Source organism: Nycticebus coucang, chromosome 12 (genome assembly GCF_027406575.1).
Source record: "Nycticebus coucang isolate mNycCou1 chromosome 12, mNycCou1.pri, whole genome shotgun sequence".
Lineage (NCBI taxonomy): Eukaryota > Metazoa > Chordata > Mammalia > Primates > Lorisidae > Nycticebus > Nycticebus coucang.
In genome coordinates this window covers 899,251-912,004 of record NC_069791.1, presented here as the reverse complement: position 1 = coordinate 912,004, position 12,754 = coordinate 899,251, and the positions used below count along the sequence as shown (strand labels likewise).

The following is a 12,754-nucleotide window of genomic DNA, read 5'->3' as shown; positions in this document are numbered from 1 at the left end:
AAGACAGAATGAATAAGTTAAAGGAAAACATCTGTTTCGGTCTTTAATGCTAATAATCCATTTGCCTCTTCTTTTAAAATATATCTTACTTACATAATCTTATCCTTATATTGCCTTTAAAAATAGACATCACTCATCCCCATTTGATAAATAAGGCAAAGGAGAGCACGTCACATGGCCCAAACAGCTTAAAAATCACTGAGTTGCCACAGGAATTCAATCCATTTAACTCAAAAGCCATATGAAGAAACAAAGAGAAAAGGAGAAGAGTGGGGAATGGAGGGAGAGAAGAAAGGAAAGAGGAACAGAGAAGCAGGGAGCTGTGGGCGGGGTGATCATCTGTCGAGGGCCGGCCATCGCAGTCAGCTGCCGAGAACTGGAGTCCCACACTCATGGCTGTTGGACAGCCTCACATCCCTCTAAGACAGTGGTTCTCAACCCTCCTAATGCCGCCACCTTTTAATCCAGTTCCTGTGGGTCGCAACCCACAGGTTGAGAACTGCTGCTCTAAGACATTTTGGAGCAGCAAACAGATTGAGAAGACCCTGAAGCAATGTTGTTAGATCTGAATCACACCTCGCGGGAAGGGAGATTTTTCCTGCTACATTTCACTGGCTGGTGAAGCCAGGTGAGCAAATCAAGTCTGACTTACAGTACGATTTAGGTTCCAATCCATTCTCTCATAGCTTCTCTGCCTTAATTAATACCACACAAAACTTTGGCTTTCAACATTTAAAAGCCACACGAGACCATCTTGCCAGTTTTACTATCAGTATGAATGTAGAAATAGTTTCTTTTCATCAGAATCATTATTTACAGAATACTGCACTCAACTTTTTATTTTAATCAGTTATACTGTATGTCCCCTTTCTTTTCCTTACCCCTACATCTGACGATGAAATAAATGGTCATTTCTATTAATTCTGAGTAGCTGGGTTCACATGGTAAAGTTAGTTAAAGAAAGCTATCTCCTCCTGCAGCAGTCTCCATGTGGTGTTAGAGAAAGTACTGATCTTTAAGTTAATGATACTAGTTTTGTGATTTGGAAGGAAACACGTTGCTCCAAGGGCAGCCTCCAGGGAAGAGCTGACCACAAGGGGAGGCATGGACCCTCCTGATATGAGAACTCCACGTCGGGGGAAGGACCAGCATTCACCTCTTCCTGAGCTCAACCCAAGTAAAAAGACAGAGAACGGATGAAACTCTGTCTCCTATGGGATGGCACAGTGACGTGCACTGAATCTGACGTGGTTTATCAGGGATAGACAGCCATGTGCTCTGGAGCCCACGGTGCCTGCAGGGCACGACCTACCCATCACGGAGACATCGTACTCGACCAGCAGCGTCGCCTCCTGCCCACACTGCTTCAGGATGCTCATGGCTTCCGCGTGCGTGGTTCCAAGAAGCCGGATTCCGTCCACGCTGAGCAGCCTGTCACCAGGTTTGATGGTGCCCTCTCTGGTGGGAGAATAGAGAACAGTCTTTATTAATTTAGCACAACGTATTAACATACTGGGGTACACGTATACCCTGGAGTACTGTTCAGCTACAAGAAAAGATGGAGAGTTTACATCTTTTACATTTGCCTGGATGGAGGTGAAACATGTTCTTCTTAGTAAAATATCTCAAGAATGGGAAAGGAAGTAACCAGTGTACTCAATATTAATATGAAACCAATAGGTAAACAACTATAGGCCAACATGCAAGATAAAGCACAAGCATAGTTCAGTGAGGGGTTGCGAGAGGAGGGAGGGGATGGAGGGGAGAGGGGGAGGGAGGGGACGAAGGGGAGGGAGGGGATGAAGGGGAGTGGGGAGGGAAGGGAGGGAGAGGAAGGAGGGGGCAGGGAGGGGGGTTGCCGCCATCTCTATCTGTGTGATGTGAGGTGTGCAGTAGCCCCCCAGGTGAAGGGCTCAACTACAGCCTGAACTTTACCTTAGACACATAAACCATGTCACCTAAACATGTGTACCCCCCTATTAATCTGAAATAAAAAAAGGTTGAAAAATAACAACAAAAAAATTTAGCACAATGGGCTCAGCATTCACAGTCACTGAGCCAAAGTTTCCTCTCACACGCTGTCCCCAGGCCCACTGTGCTCTCTGTAAGCACTGCGCGTGACCCTGAGAGTGAACGGAGGTAACCCTGAACAGAAAATCGCTGTGATACGAATATCAGTAATGAGAAAATAAGTCCGTGTTAGCAGAAATGCAGACACCCACAGGAGACGCCTGGAGCACAGAGGGAACAAAGACACATTTCACTTTTCTAGGGTTTTGCTTGAAAGTCGAAAATTAATTTATTGGAGCCCAGAAAATAGGATTCATTAATTTTTGCAAAGTCAGGTGAGCAGAAAAGCCTGCTAATTTCATTCAATTTATTACTAGCAAACCCAAGCAGGATAGGGTTGGCTGCTGAGAAATTTCCCTGGTCTGTAAATTTCCCCACTGATTTATAAGGCCATGTGGAAATCATTAAATTGATTCAGCTTCACATTCCCTGAGGAGGCGGCCATCGCTCTTCTCCCTGCTGTGAACATGGCTGGGGCCTTGGCAGAAGACAACTCAGGATGTCAGCGACACCGCAGTGGGGGGCCCAGAGCCAGGGAGACACCCCTGGCCTCGAGAGGCCACAAAGATGAGAGGATGGATGGTGGACAGAAGTTTAGGGTTTGGGAGGAATAAAAATGGCCTCTTGACTAAACATATTTTACCCGGACAATTCTCTAGGTACTCTGACCCTAGATTTTTTCCTTAATTTCTCAGATTTCCTCGAGCCCTAAAGTAATTTGGTAGTGTAGGCACATCTGTCACAGACTGGGAGCCCACACTCCACAGAGCCTGAGGGGGAGAGGCAGAGCTGCTCACTGTGGTGTCCTCTGTGAGGGCAGAAAGTGCCCTTTAGCACCGGAAGAAGCTGACGCTTTCCTGTTTTACCATTTCCTCTGAAATTTCATCTTCCTTAAAAGTTTGAGCTTTGAAAGAACCAGAGTGTGAATCCCCCTCCCAGCTCTCACATGCACTTGCTGGCTGCTGGGTCATCTGCAAAGGTGCCTGCCATACCACACGGAGGGGGCGGTTGTAGGGATGAAGTGAGATGACGGCTGCCAAGCACTTAGCACTGCTTTGGCACATAATCACTGCTGAACAAAAAGTGGCTATTACTCCATGTTTTGAGACTTAAAAAAAATAATGAGAACAAGTTAACTGATGACTCCATACTGAATCTCAGAGTCAAAGCATTTTATAATAGACATACTCTTACTTGACAATGTGAATGCTATTTTCTTTGCATTATTATTATTATTGCTTAATATTTCGAGGTAGCAACTATCTGATTCCTTTTCTTTTTTTTATTGTTAAATCATAGCTATGCACATTAGTGCAATCAAGGGGTACAATGTGCTGGTTTCATATACAATCTGAAATATTCTCATCAAACTGTTCAACGTAGCCTTCATGGCATTTTCTCAGTTATTGTATGTAGACATTTGTATTCTGCCTTTAGTAAGTTTCGCCTGTATCCATTCTAAGATGCACCATAGGTGTGGCCCATCCCTCCACCCTAACCTCCCCCCTCCCTTCCCCTTCCTTGGCCCTTTCCCCATAGTCTTGTGCTATAGTCGGGTTATAGCCTTCATGTGAAAGCTATAATTTAGCTTCATAGTAGGGATGAGTACATTGGATACTTTTTCTTCCATTCCTGAGATACTTTGCTAAGAAGAATATGTTCCAGCTCCATCCATGTAAACATGAAGGAGGTAAAGTCTCCATCTTTCTTTAAGGCTGCATAGTATTCCATGGTATACATATACCACAATTTGCTAGTCCATTCGTGGGTCGATGGGCACTTGGGCTTCTTCCATGACTTAGCAATTATGAATTGGGCTGCAATAAACATTCTGGTACAGACGTCTTTGTTATATTGTGATTTTTGGTCTTCTGGGTATAAACTTAGTAAAGGAATTATAGGATCGAATGGCAGGTCTATTTTTAGGTCTCTAAGTATTCTCCAAACATCCTTCCAGAAGGAACGTATTAGTGTGCATTCCCACCAGCAGTGTAGAAGTGTGCCCTTTTCTCCACATCCACGCCAACATCTCTGGTTTTGGGATTTTGTTATGTGGGCTACTCTTACTGGGGTTAGGTGATATCTCAAAGTAGTTTTGATTTGCATTTCTGTGACGATTAAGGAGGATGAGCTTTTTTTCATGTGTTTGTAGATCGTGCGTCTGTCTTCTTTAGAGAAGTTTCTCTTCAAGTCCCTTGCCCACCCTGAGATGGCATCACGTGTTCTTTTCTTGCTAACACGTTTGAGTTCTCTGTGGATTCTGGTTATTAGACCTTTATCAGAGGTATAACCTGCAAAATATTTTCTCCCATTCTGAGGGCTGTTTGCTTGCTTTACTTACTATGTTCTTGGCTGTGCAGAAGCTTTTTAGTTTGATCAGGTCCCAGTAGTGTATTTTTTTTTTTATTAAATCATAGCTGTGTACATTGATATGATCATGGGATCATTCACTAGCTTTACAGACCATTTACCAAGTTTCACATATACCCTTGTAAGATGCACCGCTGGTGTAATCCCACCAATCCCCTTCCCTCTACCCACCTCCCCCCACCCTCCCCTCCCTTTCCCCCTTTCCCCTATTCTTAGGTTGTAACTGGGTTATAGCTTTCATGTGAAAACCCTAAATTAGTTTCATAGTAGGGCTGAGTACATTGGGTACTTTTTCTTTCATTCTTGAGATACTTTACTAAGAAGAATATGTTCCAGCTCCATCCATGTAAACATGAAAGAGCTAAAGTCTCCATCTTTCTTTAAGGCTGCATAATATTCCATGGTGTACATATACCACAATTTATTAATCCATTCGTGGATCGATGGGCACCTGGGCTTCTTCCATGACTTAGCAATTATGAATTGAGCTGCAATAAACATTCTGGTACAAATATCTTTCTTATGATGTGCTTTTTGGTCTTCTGGGTATATGCCCAGTAGGGGGATTACAGGATTGAATGGCAGATCTATTTTTAGATCTCTAAGTGTTCTCCATATCTCTTTCCAAAAGGAATGTATTAATTTGCGTTCCCACCAGCAGTGCAAAAGTATTCCCTTTTCTCCACATCCATGCCAACATCTCTGGTCTTGGGATTTTGTGATATAGGCTAGTCTCACTGGAGTTAGATGGTATCTCAAAGTAGTTTTGATTTGCATTTCTCTGATGATTAAAGATGATGAGCATTTTTTCATACGTCTGAAGGCCGTGCGCCTGTCTTCTTCAGAGAAGTTTCTCTGCAAATCCCTTGCCCAGCCTGCGATGGGATCCCTTGTTCTATTCTTGCTAATGAGTTTGAGTTCTCTGTGGATTCTGGTTATTAAACCTTTGTCAGAGACATAACCTGCAAATATCTTCTCCCATTCTGAGGGCTGTTTGCTTGCTTTACTTACTGTGTTCTTGGCTGTGCTGAAGCTTTTTAGTTTGATCAAGTCCCAGTAGTGTATTTTTGAAGCTGCTTCAATTGCCCGGGGGGTCCTCCTCATAAAATACTCGCCCAGACCGATTTCTTCAAGGGTTTTCCCTGCACTCTCCTCTAGTATTTTTATAGTTTCATGTCTTAAGTTTAAATCTTTGATCCAGTGAGAGTCTATCTTAGTTAATGGTGAAAGGTGTGGGTCCACTTTCAGTCTTCTACAGGTTGCCAGCCAGTTCACCCAGCACCATTTGTTAAATAGGGAATCTTTTCCCCACTGAATGTTTTTAACTGGCTTGTCAAAGATCAAATAACGGTAAGTAGCTGGATTCATCTCTTGGTTCTTTATTCTGTTCCAGACATCTACTTCTCTGTTTTTGTGCCAATACCATGCTGTTTTGATCACTATTGATTTGTAGTATAGTCTCAGGTCTGGTAGCGTAATTCCTCCTGCTTTGTTTTTATTGTTGAGTAATGTCTTGGCTATTTGAGGTTTTTTCTGATTCCATATAAAATGAAGTATTGTGTTTTCAAGATCTTTAAAGTATGACAGTGGAGCTTTAATAGGGATTGCATTGAAATTATATATTGCTTTGGGTAGTATAGACATTTTAACAATATTGATTCTTGCCAGCCATGAGCATGGTATGTTTTTCCATTTGTTAATATTTTCAGCTATTTCTTTTCTTAGCATTTCATAGTTCTTTTTATAGAGATCTTTCACCTCCTTTGTTAGATAAATTCCCAAATATTTCATCTTCTTTGGCACTACTGTGAATGGGATAGAGTCCTTGACTGTTTTTTCAACTTGACTGTTGTTGGTATATATAAAGGCTACAGATTTATGAATGTTGATTTTGTAACCTGAGACGCTCCTGTATTCCTTGATCACTTCTAAAAGTTTTGTAGTAGAGTCCCTAGTGTTTTCCAGATATACTATCATATCATCTGCGAAGAGCGAAAGTTTGATCTCTTCTGACCCTATATGGATACCCTTGATCGCCTTTTCTTCCCTAATTGCAGTGGCTAAAACTTCCATTACAATGTTAAAAAGCAATGGAGACAATGGGCAGCCTTGTCTGGTTCCTGATCTGAGTGGAAATGATTCCAATTTAACTCCATTCAATATGATATTGGCTGTGGGTTTGCTGTAGATGGTCTCTATCAGTTTAAGAAATGTCCCTTCTATACCGATTTTCTTAAGTGTTCTGATCATGAAGGGATGCTGGATATTATCAAAAGCATTTTCTGCATCGATTGAGAGAATCATATGGTCTTTGTTTTTTAATTTGTTTATGTGCTGGATTACATTTATAGATTTACGTATATTGAACCAGCCTTGAGATCCTGGGATAAAGCCGACTTGGTCATGATGTATAATTTGTTTGATGTGTTGCTGGATTCTGTTTGTTAGGATCTTGTTGAATATTTTTGCATCTATATTCATTAGTGATATCGGTCTATAATTTTCTTTTCTTGTTGGGTCTTTTCCTGGTTTGGGGATCAGGGTGATGTTTGCTTCATAGAACGTGTTGGGTAGTCTTCCTTCTTTTTCTACCTTTTGGAACAGGTTGAGTAATATAGGTACTAATTCCTCTTTAAAGGTTTGGTAGAATTCAGACATGAAACCATCTGGTCCCGGGCTTTTCTTTTTAGGGAGGTTTTGTATGGTTGATGCTATTTCCGAACTTGATATGGGCCTGTTCAACATTTCCACTTGATTCTGGATAAGTCTTGGAAGGTGACGTGCTTCCAAGTATTGGTCAATTTCCTTCAGATTTTCATATTTCTGAGAATAAAGTTTCTTGTAATATTCATTAAGGATTTTTTTGATTTCTGAGGAGTCTGTTGTTATTTCGTCTTTGTTGTTTCTGATTGATGAGATTAGAGATTTTACTCTTTTTTTCCTGATTAGGTTGGCCAAAGGTTTATCTATGTTATTGACCTTTTCGAAAAACCAGCTTTTTCATTTATTGATCTGTTGTATTATTCTTTTGTTTTCAATTTCATTTAATTCTGCTCTAATTTTGGTTATTTCTTTTCTTCTACTGGGTTTGGGGTTGGAATGTTCTTCCTTTTCCAGTTGCTTGAGATGTCCCAGTAAGTTGTTAACGTCCTCTCTTTCCGTTCTCTTGAGGAAGGCTTGCAGTGCTATAAATTTCCCTCTTAGAACTGCCTTTGCGGTGTCCCAGAGGTTCTGATAGTTCGTGTCTTCATTGTTGTTTTGTTCCAAAAAATTGGCGATTTCTTTCTTAATCTCATCTCTGATCCAGCTATCATTCAGCATAAGGTTATTTAACTTCCATGTTTTTGTATGAGTTTGCAGATTCCTGTTGTTACTCAGCTCAAGTTTTATTCCATGGTGGTCCAAGAAGATGCATGGAATAATTTCTATTCCTCAAATTTACTGAGGTTAGACTTGTGACCTAAGATGTGATCAATTTTGGAGTAAGTTCCATGGGCTGATCAGAAGAATGTGTATTCAGTTTTGTTGGGATGAAATGTTCTGTAGATGTCTGCTAAATCCAAATGTTGGATGGTTAGGTTTAAATCTAAGATTTCTTTGCTCAGCTTTTTGTTGGAGGATCGATCCAACACTGCCAAAGGAGTGTTGAAATCTCTGACGATTATGGAGCTGGAGGATAATGCTCATGTCTGTTAGAGTTTCTCTTATAAATTGAGGTGCATTCTGGTTGGGTGCATAGATATTAATGATTGAGATCTCATCATATTGAGTATTACCCTTAACAAATATGAAGTGACCATTCTTGTCCTTCCTTACTTTTGTTGGTTTAAAGCCTATTGTATCTGCAAATAAAATTGCAACACCTGCTTTTTTCTGATTACCATTTGCCTGAAATATGGATGACCATCCTTTCACCCTGAGTCTGTATTTGTCTTTTAGGTTAAGATGTGACTCTTGTATGCAACAACTATCTGGCCTGAGTTTTTATATCCAATCAGCTAACCTATGCCTCTTTAGAGGACAGTTTAAGCCGTTCACATTAATGGAGAATATTGATAAGTCTGGTGAAGTTTTGGGTATCGAGTTTTCAAAAGTCCAGTGGGCATTTTTAATCCTTTCGCCAGTGTGGAAATTGGAGTTTGATCCGAAGTTTCTGAGTGAGTTTTGTGCTATAGGATTGGTCATTATGGAGGATAGGTCTGAGAATATCCCGAAGAGCTGGTTTTGTTATGGCAAATTTCTTCAACATATGAATGTCATTAAAGTATTTAATTTCTCCATCATAAATGAAACTCAGTTTAGCTGGATACAAAAATCTGGGGTTGAAAGTTATTTTGCTTTAGGAGATCAAAAGTCGGTGAGCACCCTCTTCTGGCTTGAAAAGTTTCAGCAGAGAGATCTGCAGTCATTCTAATATTCTTCCCTTTGAAGGTAATGGTTTTCTTTCTCCTGGCAGCTTTGAGGATTTTCTCCTTCATATTAACTTTAGTGAAGTTAATTATGATATGCCTGGGGGATGTCTTATTGGGGTTGAATCGTGCTGGGGTTCTGAAGCTGTCTGCTATCTGAATTTCAGAATCTCTAGGCATGTCTGGAAAATTCTCTTTCATAATTTCATGCAGAAGGGCCTCTGTGCCCAGTGAGGCCACTTCATCTGTTTCTGGAACTCCTATGATTCGGATATTCGCCTTCTTCGAATTATCCCAGAGCTCCCTGAGAGAGTGATCCATTTTTGGTCTCCATTTCTCTTCCTCTTTGAGAGTTTGGGAGCATTCAAAGGCTTTATCTTCGATGTCAGAAATCCTTTCTTCTGCTTGCTCCATTCTGTTGCTGAGGGATTCTACTGTTTTTTTTTTGCATATCTTTGAGGGCTGCAAATTCTTGCTTCAGTGTGTCTAAGTCTTTGGTCGTTTTGTCTTTAAATTCATTAAATTCTTGAGACAACTTTTTAATTTCTCCTCAAATTCCTAATTCCACTTTGTTAATCTTGTCTGCAATCCAAATTCTGAATTTGATTTCTGACATCTCAGCCAGTTGTTTATGAATGGAATCTTCAATTGCATCTGCCATATCTTTCCTTGGGGGGGTTTATCTATTCTGGTTATTCATGTTACCAGAGTTTTTCCGCTGATTCTGCCCCATGGTTGTTTTACTCCCTCTGATTTTTTCCCCTGGGGCTTTGTTGAGGGCCTGTACAGTGTTGTGGCCTGAGAAACTGGGGCCCTGTCTGGTGTGGTGGGGCTAAGTGGTTCTGTCTTGTTTTCAGCTGGTTTCTGTTCCACCCTAGTGAAACAGATACTTTGGATTGAAGTCTCAACTGTGGAGAAATATGAGCAATTAAGTCACCCCCCCCCACCAGCAAATAATTGGAAAAGAAAAATCAAACCTTCCTACCACCGTGCACCCAGGGCACCACCTGATTTGTCCTCAGGTGATTGGTTCAGTTCAAAAATGTCCAAATCAATTGTCTCAGTCTGCACCTGTCTCGGGTGAGAGAGTTTAAGAGGTCTCTGGGAACTGGATCACAGGGCTCTGGTGACTACTCTGGTGTGGCTTGCTCCAGTGCCGCGTGGAGTCAGGAGAAGCCACCCAGCCTATAAATCAGTCTGGGAAGGTTGCTGCCTCCTTCCCCACCGTGCACCACTTCACATCCAGTCACTGATAGCCCTGCAGTTGGTTGACCCAGTTGCCTGTAGTGAATCGGTACTCCAGGAGTTTGTACCTGCCTGAATCACAAGGAAGTCTGCCAGGCCGCTGCGCTCTGCCTCTCTCCAGCAGGAGGAGGTGAGGCCTGACAACCTCAGGCGCTAGATGAAAGTTGAGGTATTTTCACTCAGGTCCAGTCTCACCCCTGATTAATGTTACTGACAGAACAGAACAGAACAACACTGCGGTTCCCCTGCAGAAGAGAAGCTGAATTGAGCTCCAAATCAGCTTGTCTTTGCTCTTGTATTGTCTATAGGCTGACGATCCCCTGAGGGCCAGGTGCGTCTTAGGTTTAGTAAAGAGGACCTCTGGGTCAGCCCCACCCTGGGAGTTTCCCTGGTTCGCAAGTTGGAGTTGCCTCAGGCAAACTCAGAGTCTCTGGTTGCCCAGGGAGACAGGGGGTGTGGCTTCAGAATATTCTGTAGTGAGCCGTATTGCTAGCAAAACAGGGCTGCTGCTTTATGGCTCAGGCAACGGCCGCTCCGGTGTAGCTCTCCTCCGGCCAACCATCCTCTCTCTGCTCCTGTACCCCAGAGTCTGCACTGACCAGCTGCAGCCCAGCACTGTCTACACCCCTTGAGCAGTCGCCCAAGAGTCTGGACCCCTGGGGGACAGTCCTCCAGAGCTTGGAGCGAGAGCAGAGGGGAGTGCGGGGAGTGCTGGGAGCCTAGGGTTGCGGGCAGAGAACACACAGAACTTTACACAGTTTTATGCCTGGTTGTATGTCACCAAAAGACGGCTGTCACACTGTGCCTCAGGGAACTGCCACTCCGGTGCAGTCCCCTCTCAGCCGACCGACTGGGACTGGCCTCCAGACCCCAGTGTGAGTGAAGGGGAACACTGGGAGCTCAGAATTCCAGGTAGAGACTATATACAGTTTATACAGTTTTATGCCTGGCAGGAGGACGCCATGGCACCCTGGTAGGGGAGGTTGGTCCACTTTTTAGAGGGTCTCTCCCGTGGAGTGTAGTGGGAGGACCTTTGAACTCTGACCGGTTGTTTGTGGGGCATTCTGAGCCATTCTCATGGGGGAGGGGACTCCCGTCCGCTTGGTGATGGATTTTGTACCTTTTGTTTGTATCCTTGTGGTCGCAGCTCGCCTCAGCAGGGTTGACGTGCATTCTACAACCTTCTCTCTTAGTGCAGCTCAAATCCACCAGGTTACGTGCTGAATTTTTGTCCTTTAACTCTCCTTATGGATGGGAGCCTCTGTGGAAAGCTGGCTTCAGTCAGTCATCTTGTCTCCTCCCCCCAGTAGTGTATTTTTGATACTGCTTCAATTGCCTGGGGAGTCCTCCTCATAAAAAATTCACCCAGGCTGATTCCTTCAAGAGTTTTCTCTGCACTTTCTTCAAGTATTTTTATAGTTTCATGTCTTAAGTTTAAATCTTTGATCCAGTGAGAGTCTATCTTAGTTAATGGTGAAAGGTGTGGGTCCAGTTTCAGTCTTCTACAGGTCGCCAGCCAGTTTACCCAGCACCATTTGTTAAATAGGGAATCTTTTCCCCACTGAATGTTTTTAATTGGCTTGTCTAAGATCAAATAACAGTAAGTAGCTGGATTCATCTCTTGGTTCTCTATTCTGTTCCAGACATCTACTTCTCTGTTTTCGTGCCAGTACCATGCTGTTTTGATCACTATCGATTTATAGTACAGTCTCAGGTCTGGCAGCGTGATTCCTCCTGCTGTGTTTTTATTGCTCAGTAATGTATTGGCTATTTGAGGTTTTTTCTGATTCCATATAAAACGGAGTATTATTTTTTCAAGATCTTTAAAATATGACAATGGAGCTTTAATAGAAATTGCATTACAATTATATATTGCTTTGGGTAGTATAGACATTTTAACAATGTTGATTCTTCCCAGCCATGAGTATGGTATGTTTTTCCATTTGTTAACATCTTCAGCTATTTCTTTTCTTAAAGTTTCATAGTTCTCTTTGTAGAGATCTTTCATGTCTTTTGTTAGGTATACTCCCAAATATTTCATCTTCTTTGGCACTACTGTGAAAGGAATAGAGTCCTTGACTTTTTTTGCGGCTTGGTTATTGTTGATATATATATAAAGGCTACAGATTTATGGGTGTTGATTTTGTTGCCTGAGACATTGCTATATTCCTTGATCTCTTCTAAAAGTTTTGTAGTAGAGTCCCTAGTGTTTTCCAGATACACAATTATATCATCTGTGAAGAGTGAAAGTTTGATCTCTTCTGACCCCATGTGGATACCCTTGATCACCTTTTCTTTCCTAATTGCAATGGCTAAAACTTCCATTACAATGTTAAAGAGCAATGGAGACAATGGGCAACCTTGCCTGGTTCCTGATCTAAGTGGAAATGATTTCAATTTAACTCCATTCAATACGATATTGGCTGTGGGTTTGCTGTAAATCGCCTCTGTTAGTTTAAGGAATGTCCCTTCTATACCAATTTTCTTAAGTGTTCTGATCATGAAGGGATGCTGGATATTATCAAAAGCTTTTTCTGCATCAATTGAAAGAATCATATGGTCCTTATTTTTTAGTTTGTTTGTGTGCTGAATTACATTTATAGATTTACGTATATTGAACCAGCCTTGAGACCCTGGGATAAATCCCAGTTGGTCATGGT

The 12,754-nt window shown here is 42.1% G+C and overlaps 1 protein-coding gene across 9 annotated transcripts in view; it reads right to left on the bottom strand.

Moving 5' to 3' along the window:
* Positions 1-12,754, bottom strand: part of GRIP1 (glutamate receptor interacting protein 1) — a 687,322-nt gene that overhangs the window by 128,191 nt on the left and 546,377 nt on the right. For all 9 annotated transcript variants that reach the window (XM_053554787.1, XM_053554785.1, XM_053554786.1 and 6 more), the window contains one exon: positions 1,313-1,458. In XM_053554787.1, coding sequence (XP_053410762.1) covers positions 1,313-1,458 — 146 coding nt within the window. The remainder of the gene's footprint in view (positions 1-1,312; positions 1,459-12,754) is intronic.